The following is a 20,909-nucleotide window of genomic DNA, read 5'->3' on the forward strand; positions in this document are numbered from 1 at the left end:
CTAGACTACAATTTGAAAACCCCACTTTAGAAGTTGAAAACTACTTTGAAAAAATTCAGCTGCTCTGCTTGCATAGTTATATAATTATAAGTATTCCCAGTGGTGCTCTGAATCTGCATCTAGACTACTGGAAGCTCCTTTATCAACACTAATATTTTAGATCAATAACAGCTTCCACCCATAGGTCAGTAGGTGGTGGAAAACCAATAGAGAATGTGCAATAGTGGGAGGGATCTTTGAGAAAGGGCAGGCTTCATAAAGGGAACAGAGAAGGGAGCTGTCAGTCACTTAGCTCCTGGGACTCTCTTTGCCCACAACCCCCAGAGCCCTTGGATAGTGATTCTGAGCCTTCATGCTCCGTGTGTGCCCCTGGATGCATGATGGAGCAGGAAGCCCTCGTGGCATGGGGTTGTTTCAGTTTCCGAAGCATTTTCGACATGTACCTATCATATTCCCACTCGCCTTGTAAAACAAGCATTTTCATTTAATACAGTGAGGTCTTTGTATTCTCAACAACAAACACATGGTCTAAGGCTGTCGGACACAACCTGCCTTTTTCTCCAACACCACCCCCCGCCCCACTCTGTCCACCCTTACAAAGCCCAGTGTCAGCAGAAATATCTGTTTACAAACAAAGCCTCCAGGAGCACAGTATCAGTAGCTCGAACAAACCTCTAAAATATGTCCCCAACTCTGTCCTTGGCATCCCTGTGAACAGTGTGTATCACTGGCAGCCGCTTTCATAGAAGGCTTTTCTGTCTTTCCATCTTTCCAACTGTCTTCGTGTCTGGCTTCCTCTGTCTCCTTCCACTTAATCATTAAAACCATGAGAAGCCTGGGCTGGAGAGGCAGGCGGATGTTGGCCCAGGCCTCGTGGATATCTGGAAAACCGAGCCCAGACAGGGACTGCTTGCAAACAGCGAGATGGACTCAGACACATCTAGCCTGTAGTGTGTCATCTGAAGCAGAAGCTGATTGAAGAAGGATTATTAACTGGGTGAATGTAATAGTTACATGATCATGCAGCTCTAGGTCATTTTTCAGTGAATATCAGGATTATCAGTGGTTGAAGTCACTCTTTTGTTTCTCTCTTGAACTTGAGTCTACTATACCTCCCTATTACCTTATACATAGTAAAGAGAATAGCTAACATAGGGAGCTTGTAATATGTGCCAGGTACTATTTTGAATACGTTGTGTGTATTAAGTCTTTAGTCTTTGCAGTGACCCTCTGAAATAGATACTATTCCAATGCTAGGTTTCCAGATGAGGGAACTGAGGTACAGGAAGGTTAAGTGACTTGCCCAAAGTCACACAGCAAGTAAAAACCAGTAGAATCAATCCTTAGTATCCATTTTCTAGCCACTCCCCCACAAACATCTCCAGATCAGGTCTGAATTTCTTAGCGCCACATTCAGCTTCCTCCCCAAACATTGTTGCTTACCGTAACTTTTCCTAGTTCCTTATATCTCAGTTTTTCAACCTCGGCACTGTTGACATTTTGGAATGAATAATTCTTTGTTGCAGGATGTTTAGTATTGTAGGATACTTAGCCTTGACCCACTAGATGCAGTAGCGGTCTCCACTCCCCAGCTGTATTGCATGTATTACCAAATGTCCTCTGCAGGGCAAGATCTCTGCTGGTGAGAACCACTGACTTACATGGATTTTTTTGATTAAAGAGAACGTGTTCCTAGAACACATATCCCCACCTCCATGCTTTTTCACTTTTGGTTTTCCCCTTGACCTTTCAGTGTCCTTGGCCTCTTCCCCATCAGTCTTCTCTGTTCCAGAGTCTTTCAGTTCCTCGGCATCTTTTATAGCCAGAGAGGAAATGCTAGCCTGTCTGGGTTACTGATCTGCTTTGTTTTTATACTTTTTTGTTTAAAAAATGATTGCCACCTCCAAACTTCCCATTTAAAATCCCCTAAAGATTGCACAGCAGTCTTGACTTAAAAGCTCAATTCATTTCATGCAGTCAGTGATGTTTATTGGTTCAACCATGTGTTAGGTCCTAGGCTAAGCAGTCAGAGTATGAAGTCAAGGAGATGGACTACCTATATCTCGAGAACTTATGTGATAGGCTATCTGAGCAGGAGGGAAGATTCAAGATAACCCTTGTGCCCTCTCCCAGCTGAGAAGGTGGGGAAACCAAGCCCCAGAAGGTAGACAATATTTGATCAACATCAACCAGAGACCGAGCTCAAGGCTGAACTAGATCATCCTCCACCTAGTGGAACAAAATTAAAATTCTGAAGTCCTGGGGAGATCTAACTACCATTTATCCTTCTAGAGCCTTAAAGAGGTCCTTTGGGTTGAATCATGATACACGATTTTCTGGTGGATATTAAAACACTAGAAAATTAATATCTGAAAAGTCTATCAACCCTCTCTCTTCAAAAGTTTGCTTAGACTCCATGCTTTCCATTATAGGTCTTAAGTCTGAATGACTCCAGATTGCCCCATGAGCACTGGGCAGGGAGTCCTGAGACATGAGTCCTGGCTATTTCAGCACTGTGATTCTATTGATAAGAACATGATGATCCCAAGCTAATGACTCCCCAGCCCCGCCCATGGACTCTTTCTCAAAACCACCAAAGATTCCCTGTTGTCTGTGGAACAAACTTCAGATCTCTTGGCATGCCCTTCACAGCCCTGGGCACTGTAGCCTCAGGCGGACCTTGTAATTTCATTTCCCTCTGCTACTCTGTGCACCCTCAGTTCCATCAAGAACAGAGGTCTTTCCCCATCTCCAGAGCCCCCTTCCAGTGACAGCACAGCTCCCAGCCTTTGACCATGTTCCTCCTTTTGCTGGGCGGTCTTGGCCCAACCCCTCCCACCCAGTCCCTGTTTCCCCTGCAAGGCTGTTTCTGTACCACTCATCTAGGAAAACTCCCCTGAGCCTTCTTGTCCCGTACAAATCAAGTGTTCCTTCCGTTGAGCTCCGTTTGCTTGTACTTCTACTAGAACTTACTCTGTTATACTTTATGGAAAATTAAGAACTGCCCCTTGTCCTCCCACAGTCCATTTCCCCTAGCTGGGAAGCCCAGTTTAGAAGTTACGAACATGAACTCTCATGTCTGATTACCTAGGTTCGAATCCCACCTGTGTTACTTGCCAGTGAGTTACTCAGGCTTGGGCAAGTTATCTGTGCTTCTCTGGGCCTCTGTTTGTTCATCTGTAAAATGGGAATAATAATTCTACCTTCCTGCTTGGATTGTTGAGAAGGCTGCCTGAGCTAATCCATGCCGTTTACCGCAGTGCCTGGGACAGAGCAAGTGCTAATTCCGGGTGGCACCAGCCATGCGGAGCGGAATGGGAATCTGCCTGTCTGGCCGCGTCCCTTCCTTATCTCATGTTGCCATCGCTCTCCTTGAAAGTCTCACCCCTGGCTGTGTGGGCCAGGGTGAGGTGATGGCACGCTCATCCGAGAGAGGAGCTTTTGTTTCCAGAGCTCAGCCCACATGGTCTGGGGTGCATTTTTACATAACATGCTGTGGATCTGCGTCAGTTACGAAATGTACATTACTTGGCTCGCCCATGTGGGAACCTTCTCCATCCCTCTCAGCTCCTTAGGTTTGGCTACAGGTACGCAGCGACCCTCTTGGTGCTGATTTGTAGATGAGGATCTAAGGTCCAGATGTGGACCCAAGGCTGAGTGAGGGTCTACTAGGCGCAGCCAGCATGGTGCCTGAAAAGCAAGGTACTTTTACGGGCCAATAGAAATGGCTTAGTTTCTTCTTGAAAATCAGAAGAAAATAGTCAGTATAGTAATATGAAGTATATAACGATGAATCCAGCGTCTTGATTGTATACATCTTTATGCCAATGTAATTGTAAAATATAATTATATATATTCATGGAGGAAGGGAAAAGTGCCCAGGGCCAGGAAAGTCATGATATGACCCTGGATGAAAAGGCATTTGCCCAAGATCAATAGTATGTTAGTGGCAAACCAGGGCCAGAGTTCATGGCTTAATCACTCTCAACTTAGGTATCTTATCCCTGCATTTTTAACAGACTCCCTTAGAAATGAGTTCACCATAGTCTTCTCTTTTCCCCTGATGCGAAAGTGGACCAGAGAGGGGGTGCAGTTTGCCACAGGTCACACAGCTAAGTTATGCTTTCTTGACTCCTTGTTATTACTTTTAGTATTTTACACAACCAAACCCAGTGACTATGGATGCAACCGCCCCCCAATCATACAGATGGAGAAGTTGAGGTCCAAGAAGTAGAAGAGGCTTTTATCCAGTGTCACAAAGATACCACTCCTGCCTCCAAGTCCGAGCTCTTGTTCCAGTGCTCTAAAGATGGTTTGAAACTTCAAAATCAACTCAAATTGGGTTTCCTCACAAGCCTTGGGCATCTTTCTTTCTTTCTTTCTTTCTTTCTTTCTTTCTTTCTTTCTTTCTTTCTTTCATTCATTCATATATACATTCATACATTCAACAAATGTATACTGAGTGTTTATGTTCTGGGTACTATACAGAAGGCTCTAGATACAGAGCTGGTGAACAAACATGGACTCTTTACCCTCTCAGAGGCTCACTCTCTCCATTTGTATGAACAGAATCATAGTTTCTATTTTTCTTCCTTTAGAGAGTTCTGAGAAGAGCAAGTGAAATAATTAAGACTCTTTGTACTCTTTAAAACTTCAGGGAAACTTTATGCTTCCTGTATTGTTATAACCAATAGAGTATATGATCAATATAAGGAAGCTTTAAAAAAATGACTGTATGAAGAAATAGTCAACTGATTTTAAAAGAATTTTTTCTTATATTTATTCATAGAAAACATAAGGCATTGGTTAAGCACTTGACTTTGGAATCAGAGCTGAGTTCTAATCTTATTTATGTTATTACAAGTCAAAAGACCTTTGCCAAGTCAAGGAAACTGAGTCTCACTTTCCTCATCCATAAAATGGGACCAAGAGAACTTATAGAATAGTCATAATAATTCGACGAGATGATGCACATGAAGTCCTTGTCCTTGAACATGACACATCATAGATGGTGACTCTATTTTCCAGTAGGTTCATATGGCTCTGAGTAGCATTAGAACAAATCAGAGTAGTGATCCTAGGGAAAATGTAAGGAGGCAGGTATGATAATAATAGGTATTCCTGACTGCATATTATTAATTCCCACTATATCCATCCACATTGCATCAACAAGAGGACTGGTACTAGCATTAGGGATTAGCGGTCTCTCACAAGAGGGTGTCCCCTGTGTCTGGTCATGCTCCATACCCTGAATGTCTGGGTTGAACTTGATACAGTAGTTGTCCTATGAAGATGTGTTGAATGAATCAGTGAATGGGTAAGTGGATAAACCAGGCAGGACCAGGGGATGTTAACATGGGGAAATAAAGCAGAGATAAAGCAATGAAAAGCCTCAAACGTCTTCACAGCTGTCCTGGGCTAGAGGGCACAGAATAACTCTGTGGGTCCCTGGAGACCAGATCCTGGGCCACTGGGTGGCAAGGAAAGGGAGTTGATTTGGGTTCACTGAAGGAGAGCACTAAGAAATGCTCGAAGGTGCAGAGGCCTTCTTCATGTGGCAGGGTTCTCTAATCCTGAAATATGAGTGCTCTCTTGTCAAGGTGTTTACAGGTGATTCAAGCAGGAAGTTAGGTGTTAAATGGATGATATAATGACCTTGAGGGAACCTCCAGCCCTTACTATGCCTGATTCCATGAATGATAAAGGGTAAGGGCTTGGGACTGCTGTGAAGGACATAGAGGGCAGGATGGAACGGTCCTTGAGAAGTCACCGTCCCTGAGGTTTGGTGAGTGAACGGGGAACAGCTTATAGGTCTTCAAATCATCAAAATGACCCAAAGTGGGCTCTTTTCTCCGGGGTGATTCCAGCATCACTCCTTAAGTCTATCAGGGTCTGGTTTGTGCTAGAAACTGAAAATGCAGGAGATCCCCTCTCTTCCTCCTCTTCCTCCTCTCCCTCCTCCTTGTTTCTTCTTTGTCTTCTTCCTCTCCTCTGCCGTTTTCTTTTTTAAAAAGTTTATATGCTCCCATCTCACTGACAACGTGTGAAAAAGAGAGCAAGGCACGTGCCTTTCTATTTCAGAGAAGAGTGTCAGAAAGGATAAAGTTTAACAGCACCGAAGAAGGTGGGGGAAAAAACCTGGTCCCAGTTCTGAGGAAAAGGAACAGACATTCATATCAATAAAAAGTGTAGCTGGCATGCATCACGTGCTATGCAAATGAGTGTTTGCATTCTCTCACTAAATCCTCAAAATGGCACTGTGTGTTAAGTACTGTTATTATCAGTTTACAGTTGAGAAAACTATCAGGTAGGTGAAGGGATTTTGCCCAAGGCTACATAGCTAACAAGCGGCACAGCTGGGATTCCGACAGATAAGACTTCACAGTACACGTGCTCAAGGTGTGTTATGAGGCTGGTGCTCATGTGCCGAGTCCTGGTATGTTCACTATCTCATTAGTTCCCCCTACAACTGGCAGAGGTAGATAGTATCACCCCATTTAACAGATGAGAAGACTAATACTTTCCCAAGGCACGTAGTTAGTGAATGGTAGAGCCGCACTGGATGCACCTTTATTGCTCTATGAAAGCCCTCACCTTTCCATGTCCACACAGGCTGCTTACATAGGAGCAAAGGAGGCAGGCTGGAGAGTCAAGAACCTGGGGGAGACACAGGTGCACCTTGAGCCCCCAAGAGCCCTTTGCCATCCCAAACTCATCATGAAGTCTGTGTATTAATAAAGCTTATGGGTTTCAGGAACCTGTAAGCATACTCTTGTCAACCTTGCCTTCCCTTTGGGTAGCCTTAAATAGTTTACAAGGAAATATGCATTCATTTATCTCCCTTCTTTCTCCAATGCATTCTGTGAGGGATATAGGATAAGACTTTTTAATCCCTGCAGTACATGTGGGAAAGCTGAGGCTCAGAGAATTGAACTCCTCCAAGGTCACCCAGCTTGTAAAGAAGGCGAGCAGACCCACATAGTCAGAGGGCTTTCAGGCAATGGTTCCCAGCAGAAAAACAAGTACAGGTGGAGAGCAGACACACTCCCTGCACTGCGGGGACTCTTCCCACTGTCCCATGCCACCCGGCAAAGGGAGATCTGGCCCCACAGGCTCACATGCGTGGCCGACACATGGGGGACACCTGAGCGAATCCTGACCTTGTGAATTCCTCCAGAGGGTTACTCTTGGTGCTCTTGCCTCTTACACCGGGAGATGGGGACATCTAGAACTCAGTATAGTATATGATGTATTTCAAACCTCCTCCTTCTACGGAGCCTAAAATCAATCCTTTAAGCCAAGGTGGGCCTGGAGGCATGAGGATGCTGAGGAGCAGTCCCTCAGGTACCCACCTCGGTGATGTCCCCCCTTTCCTCTGAATGCCTGGGGCCGCTGAGTCCTCTGGGGTCATTTTGGTAGTCCTCCCCCCCGACTGAACCAAGTGCAGGGACCATGGGTATACTTAACCCAAATCTGTCTGTTTTAATCACTGTCCTCTGGACAGATAAAAGCTTTCCATAGGATTGCTCTCTCAAGCATTCCTCTGTGGCTTTGATACCAGCCATTAAATCATGGAAGGGAAAACAAAACAAAACAAAAAGGGACCAGCTCCAACCTTTGGCTTTTAACTTTTTTAGCCTCCTGAAAGAAACCAGATTGCTGACCTAATTCCCCCCTTTGTACACCCATCCTCCCATCTCTGCTTGTCTTCCTCTGGCAGATTCCCACAGTGAGTGGACATCCTTAAGTGGGGAGGTCCTAAAACTGCCTTCCTTCCCCTCTACCTCTTCCTCCATGACCATACCTCTCCCACAGTGGGAACCAAGGCTGGGCTGTCTGAAGGACCTGGGACCTCAGAGTCACAGGGAGTCTAAGTGGGGGGCGGGGGGGGGGCGGGAGGAGGCGCTCTATGGCCATCTGGTGTAACCCTTCTACTTCATAGGGCAGGACGTGAGGAAGCCCAGAGAGGGGGGCTGCTTTCCCAGCAACCCACAGCAGAGCAATGGCAGACTAGGCCACAAGACCCTTGACCCTGGGCTAAGAGTTATTCCCACTGAAGGGAAGCATCCCAGAGGAGAGTTCTGGCTTTAGAGTTAGTCTGGTTGTGATTCTACTACTGTCTCACTGTGATCCTTGTGGGGAATTCACGTAGCTTCTCTACACTTCAATGTCCTCTGTCAAAGGCCTGTCAGGAAAGCCCACTTCATGGGGTCATTATGAGCACTGAGTGGGATCTTTGTGTCTAGCAGAGGAACTGCTACATAGAGGCTTTTAGCTAATGTTCCTTACTATTATCATTATTTAGTTGAAAATGCTGCTTTGTTACCGGCCAAAAGGACCCAGGTAGAGTATCCTTCTCCTCCCATGTCCACTCTACCAATGAGAGAAAACCAAATAATAATATAAACTTGATATACTTGTTACACTTTGTTAATTGTCCTCCCTGACAGTGCTGAAAGTTAAGTGTTGTCGGAGCTAAGTTTGTGTTGACTTAAACCATGCCGGGAGAACATCCTAGGGGGGATAAAACCACATGCACAGCATGGAGACATAGCTGAGGTCCCAATCATCTGTGGGGGAACTGAACTTGAAATCAGGAGTCTTTAATTCCAGTCCCTCCAACCACTTAGTGCTGTGTGACCTGAGGCAGGTGACCTCACCTCTCTGAGTCTCAGCTCCCTCAGCTGTAAAGAGCACCTGTTACACAAGGTGGCTGTAAGCATAAGACACTTTGGCACAGAAGCTGCTACCCACCTGCTCAACACACAGCAGGGCCTTCAGATATGCACATTCCAGCTGAGACACGGAAGCACCCCTCCCCTGTGAGGCATGTTTCCTGCGTATGGCGACCGCAACACCAGTCTTTGTTTCCTCCTGATAAACCTTGCTTTGCTCACCCTGAGAATTGAGTAAATCGAGGCAATATGCATAACCTGGGCACCAGGCAGTGGATAATGAGATAGATTTTAGAGAAATCTTGGTGGGAGAGCTTGGAAAATGTGTGGAATGATGGTGTTCTAGTCTGCCAGAGCTACCATAACACAGTACCATGGACCAGGTGACTTAAACAGAAATTGATTTTCTCACAGCTTTGGAAGCTTGGCCTCTGAGAACCAAGTGTCCACAGTGTGGGTTTCTTTTGAGTCCTCTCTGCTTGGCTTGTAGATGGCCATTGTTGCTTTGTGTCTTCACATGGTCATCCCTGTGTGTGTGTCTGTGTCCCAATTCTCTCTTCTAACAAGGACACCAGCCCTACTGGATTAGGGCCCATCCAAAGGACCTCATTTAAAGCTTGATCATCTCTGTATAGACCCTACCTCCAAATAAGGTCACCTTCTGAGGTACTAGGAGTTAGAAATTCAGCATACAAATTTTGAGGGGACACAATTCAGCCCATAACAAACAGAAAGGAAGATAGGAGCCAGCCAAGAATGTGACTGCAACCTGCGCGGTGGAAGGAGAATATTTCTGTATAGACCCTGGAGGTTGGGACAAACCTGGGTCAGAAACCAATAGGTACGAAAGCTGGGAGTAGAAGCCCAGGTGCTAGAGGACAAGCTAAGGAAGGCATTCTGAACTCTGGAAAGACAACAAGACCCAGGCACATCTTGGGTTCCAGGGAAGTTGGGTGAGCCAAGTGGAACAGATTAAGACTAGTAATAAAGAACCATGGATTCTCAGTCAATTTTTAGACCCAGGCAGAAGAATGACATGAAAAGCAGTTTCCTGGCTTGCAGTTCAGTTCAACGTGCTTGTGTTGGCGCTGTGGGACTTACAGAAATATTTTCGGAGGGGGGCTGTGCCTTCAAACAGCCCACTGGGCTCTTAACACAGTGCTGTGATGAAGCACCTGAGCTGGGGAATCCTATAGACCTGGATTCCAAGCTTTGTTGCCTTGGGTAAACCTCTTCCCTCCCTGAGCCTCAGCTTCCTCTAAAGAATGGGCAAAGCTGAGAGTTCCGTTGTGAAGGTTAAGTGGGAGAATTACTGTAAATACCCAGGACTTAACGAGTTCTAAATAAAGGGTACTATGCTCTTGTAAAGAACACAGCACTAGCGGGGCGCCCGGGTGGCTCAGTTGGTTAAGCGACTGCCTTCGGCTCGGGTCATGATCCTGGAGTCCCGGGATCGAGTCCCGCATCAGGCTCCCTGCTCGGCAGGGAGTCTGCTTCTCCCTCTGACCCTCCCCCCCTCTCATGTGCTTGCTCTCTCTCATTCTCTCTCTCTCAAATAAATAAATAAAATCTTAAAAAAAAAAAAAAAAAAGAACACAGCACTAGGGAAATGTCCCTCCTTCTTTTCCTTCCTTGATTTTTAATTTGCAATGACAAACTCTCCGAAGCACCTGCAAGGTACCAGGGTCTGTAGTGGACACTGGGCACTTTGAAATGAACCAAGCAGACACACAGATGGGAACCACAGACATTGGATGAGTAATTACAGAAGTGGTGAGTTCTCAGACAGGAAGGGTTGTGATGGATGTATGGAAGATTTGTCTGTTCCCGGAGTGGAATGGAGTGGTTGGACAGAGCTACCCTGGGATAGTGCCATTAAACTGATCCCGAAAGGGTGACCCCAGAACCCAGAGGACTCCTGGTGCAGCCCTCGCCAAGGTTTTGGGAGACTCCATAGGAGCCTTCTGCCTTTGGGCTAGCCCCTTTTACATATGCTCTTCATCTCCGGGATGAGATTTAGTGGATAGATGGGAAGAAAAAGAGACCGTAAAAATAAGTAGGCAGCAAGCTTCTGGGGGGATCTGAAGCCCTTTTCAAAGCAAGCCTAGCTGCAGGAGGATGAGGGCACATTAGAAGGGCCAGCTGACCAGGGTTTGTGGGACCGGTGATTACCATGAGGCCCAGGGCAAGCCCCTTCCAGGTCTGGGGCCGGACCTGTCCATCTGTGCATGCCCAACACACCTCACGGGCTCTGCACACTTTTGGAGTCTGCTTCCATGCGCTCATAGCCTTGAGGCAGGCTTATGCTAATTAGATGTAGATTGTGTGCGGGATGGCCCCGTAGCCTTCATCTTGTCACATGGGGATGTGTCCCCTGGGATCAACTTCCAGCACCACACAGATGGTGCAGACTGCAGACCGCCTCTCTCTCTTTCCTTCACTATAGCTCTATCTTCCTGGACAACTGTGGGGAGGGACAAGGTGAGGGTGGGGAGGGGGGACGGTGCCCTCCAGAGTACACAGTTGTGTGTCCTCTATGGAGATACACAGAGCAGAGGGGACCTAAGCATGCAAGCATTAGGAATGACACAAGGCTTCCAACATTCAAATCAACACCTATGTTGAGCTCCTTCTGCTTACAAGGAACCATTCTAGCAGTGAACAAAAGAGCTCTTAAATTGTAGGGGGGGCATCATTTAATCCTAACGTCTCCTTTTTCAGAGAAGGGAAAGGAGGCCTGGCAGCAAGGAGGGGTGCTGTGCTTGTCCCAGGCAAGGTCATCCAGATCTCTGGTTCCAGATCCCTGGTTCTGGGCTGGTGGTACAGCCCCCTGGGTGTGACTACTGTTGATTAGGTTATTTTCATACAGAAATAAGTCCCCGTCACCATCATTGACCCCCGTCCCACCCCTGCTGAAGTTCAGTGATTTCCTTTCGCCACTTACACTCCAGATGAATATTTCCTTCTGAACTTCTGAAGCCACTGCTTCAAGGTTCTCGTTTCCCTTAACGTGTTTCCTCTTGGTTCCACTGAAAAGCCTCTCTTTGCCCTTCCTCTCTGCCTCCCGGGGCTAAGCTACCTCTTAGTCCTCGGCTCTGTGTGGCAGAGTCTGGCCTTTCTCACTGCATCTCTCTTCTCTCTCAACTGCAAACAGGGGGCTTGAGCCCGGGTCCCAAGCCCCAGGAAAGTTCTGAACTGAGGGCACCCTACAGATGTGTAAACATTTTACCTTGCTCACCCAGCTAGCTGCCTTCCAAAGGCAACAGGAAAACCAGGGACGGGAGAGCCCCTGGCAAAATAAAAAACCTGCAGGGAGAGAGTGAGAAAGAGAGAGAACGAAAGAGGGAAAAGGGATCCTGTTTCAGATATTAATTTTCTCATTAGAAGAATTTTCTCTTTGAGGGGGACCGTTCGCCAGGGGAGCAAGAGAAGGTGAGCTCAGAGGTGGGATGGGGAGCCCAAGCGTGGTGGCCCTAGGAACTTTGCTCTCACTGATCCCCATAGCAAGTGGCAACGCATAGAGCTGGGGTAGCCTGTTCCAAATCTGGAGTCAGAGCTTCCGCTTTGGAAGGGTCCATGGGGAGGTAGCTTTTCACAGGCAGTGTCCTGACAGCAGCTAAGCAGACGGGATTTGTGATTTCTAAGTAGGCTTTGCCGGTGGTTTTGGGGAGGACTCGTGCTTTTTTTGAGCCTTCATCCTCCCAGCTCTTGCTCCATCAGTCAAGATGCCTTCAGGTGCCTTCTCCCTTTGGCCTTTCTGTATTGTGTTTCTCGTCATTTCCTCCTTGTCATCATTGACATCACTCCCAGACTTTCCAGCATCTTAAAAATGAGCTCCCACTTGGACGGCTACTGTATGCCAAGGATGGCATATCCGCTGTATCTTTTAAGTATGACAGCACATTTAAAGAGAGATCTAGTCAAGAGGGAGAAGAGCTGCAGAGGTGAAGTGATTTTCCCCAGATGTATGGCTAGTAATTCTTTTATCAGAATTACCCCAAGTCCAAAGATCCTGCTTGCTCTGTGGTACAGAGAACACACGCTCTCTTCTGACTCTCCCTGTCCTTTAGCCATGAAGACCTGAGTTAAGTTGATTCTGTTTGTCCTTTTTCCTTCTCTGGCTGTATTTGGCATCCTTCCTGTGCTCCTTCATGAGACACTTGCTGAGCCCCTGCTGTAGACAAGGAATGGTATAAGGTCCTAGGCAGGGTACAGATGGCCCAGCCAGAGTCCTCACTTTCAAGAAGCCTCCAGTCTAGTAGGACTCCAAAACCAGAGAACAAGTGTCTAGTTGCCTTAAAGTAAAATGAGTGCAGAGGAGAGATGAGCATTCCTCACAGGGCTATCACGGAGAGTTTCTTGGAAGAGGTGGTTTTTGTTTTAGCCATGGGTAAACCTGGAAACACAGAAAAGCAGACTTGGACCAGGCATGTAAGGGGGACCTCATTCGGTCCCCTCCTTCACCAGATAGAGAACCAAGACCCAGAGGAGGTACTCAGTGCTTCACCAAGGTTGCCCAGCCTGTGAGAGCAGGTTGAATTTGTGAGAAGACTCCAGCCATTGCCTGAGGGACTGTTGGGCACGGAGTTGGAGGAGAGGTATAGGCCGACTTAGATGCCAAGCCAAAACTGCCCTCCGCATCAGCTGCTAACAGAGAGATTTACACAAGTTCAAGGCCCCAGTACCAACAAGGAGTAGAGACCCCGTGGGCCTCCTCTGTTGATTTTTCTGGAAGCTCTCCATGCTTGTTTGGTGAATGCTAATGGCCGATGCATGCTCAAAGTTATGGTGACCACAACAGGTCTCCAGCTCAGAGTAAGGACTGTCCTCCTAAATGAGCATCTTGTATTCATTCTCATCTCCCTCTCTTTCTCCTCCCACCTGGCCTCGTACATCATCCCACGCTTAAAATATACTCTTAATTAGAAAGTCCTCTTCCCCATCCAACAGCCTGTCTGTGCCAAGGACACTGGGTATATTCCAGAAAAGCTGAGGAATGGGGGTTGGTGATTATAAAGATAATTTGATCCAGAGAGAATCTGCTAAGTGACTTCTTGGGGTTTCCAGAGTAAGTCTACAGACATCAGCCTTGCGACCTTCCCAAACACCGAGTTTGTGGCACCCCCAGGCAGGTGGTGTGTTCTGGATCCTTGGTGGCTTTGATGGGGAAGAAGGAAGCCCCCGCAGAGTTAGTGCACAGGGTACTGAATGCCAGGGTCTGATGGATCGAGGAGCCACTGACCAACCATTTGACCTTTAACCCATCCATCTCTTGCTTCCTTTAGAATCCATATCTGCCTCTGTTCACCTAACATCACCACCTTAAGGGTGTTACATGGATTAAATGAACTCACACATAGACCTTAGTATAATACAGAGGCTTGGAGGATTTAAGTAATGAAGGAGTCCCCAGCACCTTTTATGTTAAGAGGATGCTTTTCATTTCATTCTTTTGCAAATATTCGCAGTAGTGTCAGAGAAAAGCAAGCTGAATTGGGTCTCAGGACATTTGTCAATGACTCTATGTAACCTGACAGATGCCTTTCATTTTCTGGGTCTGAAATCCCTCACCTGTCAAGTGAAAAAGTTGGAAGTGGTGATCTTTAAAAACCTTTCCAGCTCAGATATTAAGCATGTCTGCCTTTCTTTGGGGCTGAATTTCAGGGCTAGCCAGGACTGACTCCTCTTAGAAGGTGGAAGCATTAGCTTTGCGGCCCTTGACCTTCGCTTCTCTGGGCCAACTTTGCTGACAATTCACTATCACTGGCCATGTGATGACTGCCAATGGTGATGTGTGCTCAAAGTTTTGGTGACTGTAGCAGGGGACCTCCTTCTCAGTGAGCATCTTCTATTCATTATTACCACCCCCCCCCATTCTCCTCTTGCCTGCTGTGTCATCCCACACTTAAAATACCCTCTTGGTTGTTTTTAATTTTTTTTTTTTGAGATTTATTTATTTATTAGAGAGAGCACATTCATGAGTTGGGGGAAGGGCAGAGACAGAGTCCCAAGCAGACTCCCTGCTGAGCGTGAAGCCTGACATGGGGCTCAGTGTTATCAGCCATGAGATCAAGACCTGATCTGAAATCATGAGTCGGACGCTTTACTGACTGAGCCACCCAGGTGCCCCTAAAACACCTTCTTAATTAGAAAGTCCCCTTCCCCATCCAACAGTCTTACAAAATCAAAGGTGTTCAGATTCCCATTATTATTATTGTTGGTATTTTCTTTAGCTCAAATACCCATTCTACAAATGCAAATCTTTCTTGTATGTTCTGTGTTCAGAACCAATAAAAGTGAAACTGCTTGGGCTCACATAGTGGTGAGAGGCCCCCAAAGCCAGCTCGCCCGTCCTCTCTGTTCCTCTAGCCCTCACCTTGCCCTAAGGCTGGTCCCAGAGTCATCATTAGGAACGGGCAGATCCTGCAGAGCACAGTTCTAGAACTGCTGGTCTAGGACATCCTGATATAAGTTTTATCAGAGAGAAGTAACTTCGTGCCCTTCTTCCATCCTTTATTGACACATCTTTCTCTCTTCGGGCCACATAGGGCTATATGACAAATGTTCTTATACCTCGCGTGACCGAGGATGGGTCGTGGGAATTCACACCGTCAGTGACCAAGGCAACAGAGACCCCCGCTACTTTTTCTCCCTGAAGACAGACCGGGCCCGGCAAGTGACCACCATTAATGCCCACCGCAGCTACCTCCCAGGCCAGTGGGTACACCTAGCCGCTACCTACGATGGGCGGCTGATGAAGCTCTACGTGAATGGTGCCCAGGTGGCCACCTCTGGGGAGCAGGTGGGCGGCATCTTCAGCCCGTTGACCCAGAAGTGTAAAGTGCTCATGCTGGGAGGCAGCGCTCTGAATCACAACTACCGCGGCTACATTGAACGCTTCAGTCTGTGGAAGGTGGCCCGGACTCAACGGGAGGTCCTGTTGGACATGGAAACCCATGGCCTCCACACTCCTCTACCTCAGCTCCTCCTCCAGGAGAACTGGGACAATGTGAAGCGCACCTGGTCCCCCATGAAGGATGGCCACGTCCCCCAAGTGGAACTCAGCAGTGCCCACAGCTTCCTGCTGGACACAAGTTTGGAGCCTCCCTTGTGTGGGCAGACATTGTGTGACAACACAGAGGTCATCGCCAGCTACAACCAGCTCCCACGGTTCCGCCGGCCCAAGGTGGTGCGCTACCGCGTGGTCAACCTCCATGACGACAACCGCGAGAACCCCACGGTGAGCCGCCAGCAGATCGACTTCCAGCACCGGCAGCTGGCCGAGGCCTTCAAGCACTACAACATCTCCTGGGAGCTGGAGGTGCTGGAGGTGAGCAACTCCTCCCTGCGCCACCGCCTTGTCCTGGCCAACTGCGACATCAGCAAGATCGGGGACGAGAGCTGTGACCCCGAGTGCAACCACACGCTGACCGGTCACGACGGCGGGGACTGCCGCCAACTGCGTCACCCTGCCTTCGTGAAGAAGCAGCACAATGGGGTGTGCGACATGGATTGCAATTATGATCGGTTCAGCTTCGATGGCGGAGAGTGCTGTGACCCCGAAATCACGGACGTCACCAAGACTTGCTTCGACCCCGACTCTCCGCACAGGTAAGACCTGCCGGGCAGGCGATGCCCAGCTGTGAGCTGACTCAGTACCCCCGACATTGCATAGGCGAGGCGCCTGAGACTCCTAGGGGTTCTGGAACTTTGCGGATTTTCCAGTGTGCACGGCAGCTTGGTGACCGAGGCCAGGCCCTTACAGTTCTCATGGGGACGGTATGAGAGGATAGCCATCAGGACAGTATTCGCTGAGCCCCTGCCGCAGGCTAAGAGGGAAGACAGCCCTGTCTTCTCAAGGGGCTCAGATTGGAAACTGGGTGATGGGACCCGCGTACGGATAACTGTCATAACGTACGTGGTAGAGTGGGGTACAGCGTGTTATCCAGGACGTAGTCCCTAGCCACATGGGACTGTTTAAATTAGTTGAGATTAAATAAACTCAAAATCTGGCCTGAGTCACATGAGCCACATTTCAAGTACTCAGCAGCCTCGTGGGCTAGTGGCAACCATGCCTGACGGAGCAACAGGGACCACGCACCCCGGTCGAATGTTCATTTTGTTGCACTGTGCTGGTAATGCTGGGATTAGCTGGGTCAGACAGCCTGGATTCAGGTCTCAGCCATACTGTTTCCTCACTTGGTGACCCGTTAGAAGCCGTGTCTTCCTCTGTAAAGTGGAAGTAATAAAGCACCTGCTTTGTGAAGCTGCTCTGGGGATGGAGAGGGGGTGTATAAAGCGTGGTCTCTCTTATAGTGGCTGGCGGGCCACGAGTTCTCAGTAAGCATATTATATGGTATTACTTGTGTCAGGAAGGTGGCGTGTGCTGTGTTTAGGGAGTGCCAAGGGAGATCAAAGAGGAAAAACTGACTTGCAGCTCAAATATCTCCAGAAAAGCTTAGATACAGTTTGGACATCCAAGATTGGGTTGGGGGAGAGAGGAGGGTGCTCCAGGCACAGGGACTTCGTCCCCTCCTGAGAAGAGGGTAGAAAGGGGAAGCTTCTGTCTAAGGCTTCGTGTAGCCTCTGCTTGCACTATCAACTCTTAACCAGCACCCCCAAAGAAAAGCCCAGAGGAGAACCTGTGGGTGATCTATATTCAATATGGGCCTAGTTCCAAGCCAGAGAGACAGTCAACGTCCACTTTCCTGATCTCCCAGATTCGCGCTGAACTTTTCCATTCTGTCCAGCGCACAGGACCCTGGACTTGCTGATAGCTCGAGCACATTTGCCGACCTCTGCAGGTTTTCTGCTGACTCTTCTCTTTATGTCTCTCTCAAAAGAGCGAGGGCCTCCCATGCACAGACAAAATACCTATGTGCAAAGGAATGACGATGCTGGCAGGAGAATGTCGTGCCTGGCAGCAAGCCAGAAAGCACGTCAGCTCAGCCTGCTGGCACCAGGCAGGCCCTGGACTCTCACCTTGGTTCAGAGACATGAGCAGCCCGAGTGGGAAGAAGCCTTGCTGTGTGGCCTGTTCCTTCCAGGTCACAGTGCATTTTCATCTCTGCTCTCATTTGGGCTTTGACAGAATTTGGTAAGGGAGGCAAGACAGGGGTTAGTATTTGCATTTGACTGACAGAGAGCTAGAGGAGCCCAGCAGGTACAAGGACTAGGCCAAGGTCATGGGTCAGGAGAGTCATTCAGCTAAGTCACAAATGCAAGTCTCTGAGATTAAGGTAGTGTATGCTCTCCTGAGCTGGACTCCCAGGGGTTACCCACGTGCCCAGGCAGAGTGGGCATGGAGGAGGGTGGAGGGCCACGGATAGCTGGAAGTCATTCACCCATTTATTGGTACATTCATTTGTTCCTTCTTTCATGTGTGCATTCATTCATTCATTCATTCGTTCATTCATACAACAAATGCTTGTTCAGCACCTACCAAGTGCCAGGAGGGTGGATACCCTTAGCCCTATTGTGCCGAAGGAAACTCAGGATCCAGAATGCCATAGGGATTTAGCCAAGGTCAGTCAGCTAATAAAATGGAGAGCTTGGATTCGAATCCAAGTCTATTGACTCTAAAGCTCCCACTGAAGGGAGGTATTTTTAAGTCTAAGAAGCAGTAAGAGGCAGAGTTGAAGGGCAGGGGTGGCAGGCAGGGCAGCTTCACTAAAGCCTTGGGAGAAAACTGTTGAGTTGATTGGGTCAGGACCGAGGGCAGCCGGCCTTTGTGGCGGGTGCGCTGTTCTGGTGTGGAGGGGCCGCGGGGGGCCCCAGGTCCCAGATACCTCACCAGCAGCAGACAGAGTTGGCAGCCTCCAACAGGCTCCTCTTTTCTAAGTCACGGGACAGCCTGCCCAGAGTGTCTGTGAGCAGCCATGTGCCAGCTCTGTGACCACTCATGCCAGAGCATTTGTTTGATGGCTGGGAAAGTCGGGAGTCCTGGGTGAGCCCCATCAGACAATGTGTCATCTCCCGACGGGGCTGGGGGTGATGGCATCTGGGCTGTGTCAGCTCCTCTGTGTGCAGGGAGAAACGTGGGGACGTTTGCAGAGAAATACTTGCTTTGTGACTTTAAGAAAAGGGAGGGAGGGAAGGAGGGAGGGAGAAAGAAAGAAGGGAGGGAGGGAGGCACCTTTAGTAGAAGCAGTGAAAATTTGATTGACATTATCTAGGGGATTTTTAATAAAGAACTAAACTTAATTCTCAAGATCCTTTCTCTCTTCCTCTCTCCCTCTCCTCTCTCTTTTTCTGTCTTAATGGGTAAAGACAGTAAAACTATTGAATACTTCTCAGTCTATGGTAAGGCACCAATTTTGGTTTTTTTCCCCCTGTATATTGCAAACCAATACCTTTGAAATACACAGCAAAAAATGAACCCGTATAAAATGAAATACCACAGGAGTGTCAGCCTCAGAGTGTCAGAGAGCTTGAAAAGTTTCTCCATTCCTTGTACGCAGTGCCCCATAGACTAGTAAGCGGGTTCTTGCACTGCCTCCTTTGAGTAGCTCTGATTAAAAGTCATCGTTCTGACAATTTATGTAGCGATTCCCTTGAGTAAAATAAGATTCCCCTGTAATGCAGCTGGGCAGACCGGTGAATTCCATCAGAGAAGTGTTTCTTTTAACACGTTTAGACTCCAGGAGAGCACCTAATCCGAGGTCAAATGTCAGACCTAGAAACATCCTCAGAGATCACTGGTCATCCCCCATCGAGGGAAACTGAGGCCAAAGCTCACACTGTCCATTAGTGGTCAAACTAGGGTTAAGGTTGCTCTGGATTTCTGACCCCTGGTCATCTGCTGTGGCATAGCTGTCCAGCCCTGTCCCGATGACATCCTGGACAGCCACAGGTCCCTGCCCCCTCACGTTCTGTCCTCACTCTTCCCAACTATCCCTGAGAGCTTGGGATTATGGAGTGCTTGAGTGAGTGAGTTTGGAAGAGAAGTGGATAATGGCCTTGGGGTTCCATGAACCCCTGTGAAACTATTAGAGCTACACTGGCAGCTAGTTTTCCATATTAAGGGGCCAGAATAAGAACAGCCAGTGAAAGATGTTTCTTTCACAAAGAGAGGGACTGGACAGTGAGTGGCAAGAGCTGTATATCATAACCACTAACCGCATTTGGCCCGGATGAGAAAATTCTCCTGGGGCCATGACTATAGGGCCATGATACATGCACTTCAAGTCTCCAGAGGCCTGTCCTGTGGGAAAGGGAACAGAATTCCTCTATATGGCTTCTAAGCCCTGGCGAGGACCGGGGGGCTGTAATTACAGGAGGCCGCTCAGAGCTGAGTAACAGATGATGTCATCCCCCCTCAGAATGGTGCTCCCAGGGGAGCACTTCTCTGCAGGGGAGTGAGCGCCCTGAGGCATGCACAGTGAGGATTATGGCAATGCTGTAGAGAGTAGCCTTGATGGTCTTGGGATTGAGCCCAGCACAGCCCAACTTTTTGCTGATATCTTCCTCCCCTCCTGTTAATGGAACCACATGGTAACATTTGGTTACAGACATTTCTTGGGTTTGTGTATCCCTGCCAGGCCCTCTGCTGTTCACTGGGGATGCTGCAATGAGTGGGAGGCATCCCTCACCATTAAGGGGCTTTCACTTTGGTGGGGAATCCTATTCACCCATAAGAAGCTCTGATCCATGACACCCAGTGGGACAAGAGCTCTATGGGGGCAGAGATCTGCTTGGACGAGGGTAACAAGGTGGGTTGGCTGGCGGAGGCATGCTGGGGATGGGCAACACTTCCGGAGGTAGAGAGGCAGGCTGCATAGGCCAGGTCTTGGCAGAAAGCAGGTGATACATTCAAACAGAACAATTAAGGAGAGTTGAAGGAGGGGCTCATTTGAAGGAGAGGCTATTCACAACAGGGTAGGCAGGGTTTAGGACAGTCTTCAAGGCCAGAGTCAGTAACAGTGGGGAGCCATTTCCATCCTTGGCCTGGAAGGGCAAAAAGAGAGAGTGGTTGGGAACCTACGAGAGTGACTGTGAGCAGAGGACTCCTGGGCAGCCGCGGTAACTCTCCATAAAGAGGGGTAGCCAACCTACTGGAGCGCCCAGGCCAGAAGGGAGCCAGGAGAGTAAATGCTATGTTGTCATTCTCTTCTGCTTTACCGTCTTCTGCTAGAAGTCACAGGGCAAAGGAGCCCATAGATGCACCCCAAAGAGGCCAGCCTCCCAGGGGCACAGAGCAGGGTGGAGAGGGATGGGTAATGGATGTGGACGAGC

General features: G+C 48.3%; 1 protein-coding gene across 1 annotated transcript in view; it reads left to right on the forward strand.

The window, feature by feature from the left end:
• PAPPA (pappalysin 1) overlaps positions 1–20,909 on the forward strand; it is a 241,317-nt gene that overhangs the window by 17,060 nt on the left and 203,348 nt on the right. Inside the window, exon 2 of the mRNA XM_081803476.1 lies at positions 15,224–16,286. Within this exon, the coding sequence (XP_081659602.1) occupies positions 15,224–16,286 (1,063 nt within the window). The remainder of the gene's footprint in view (positions 1–15,223; positions 16,287–20,909) is intronic.

Source organism: Leptonychotes weddellii, chromosome 14, assembly GCF_054177405.1.
Source record: "Leptonychotes weddellii isolate Sample4059 chromosome 14, ASM5417740v2, whole genome shotgun sequence".
Lineage (NCBI taxonomy): Eukaryota > Metazoa > Chordata > Mammalia > Carnivora > Phocidae > Leptonychotes > Leptonychotes weddellii.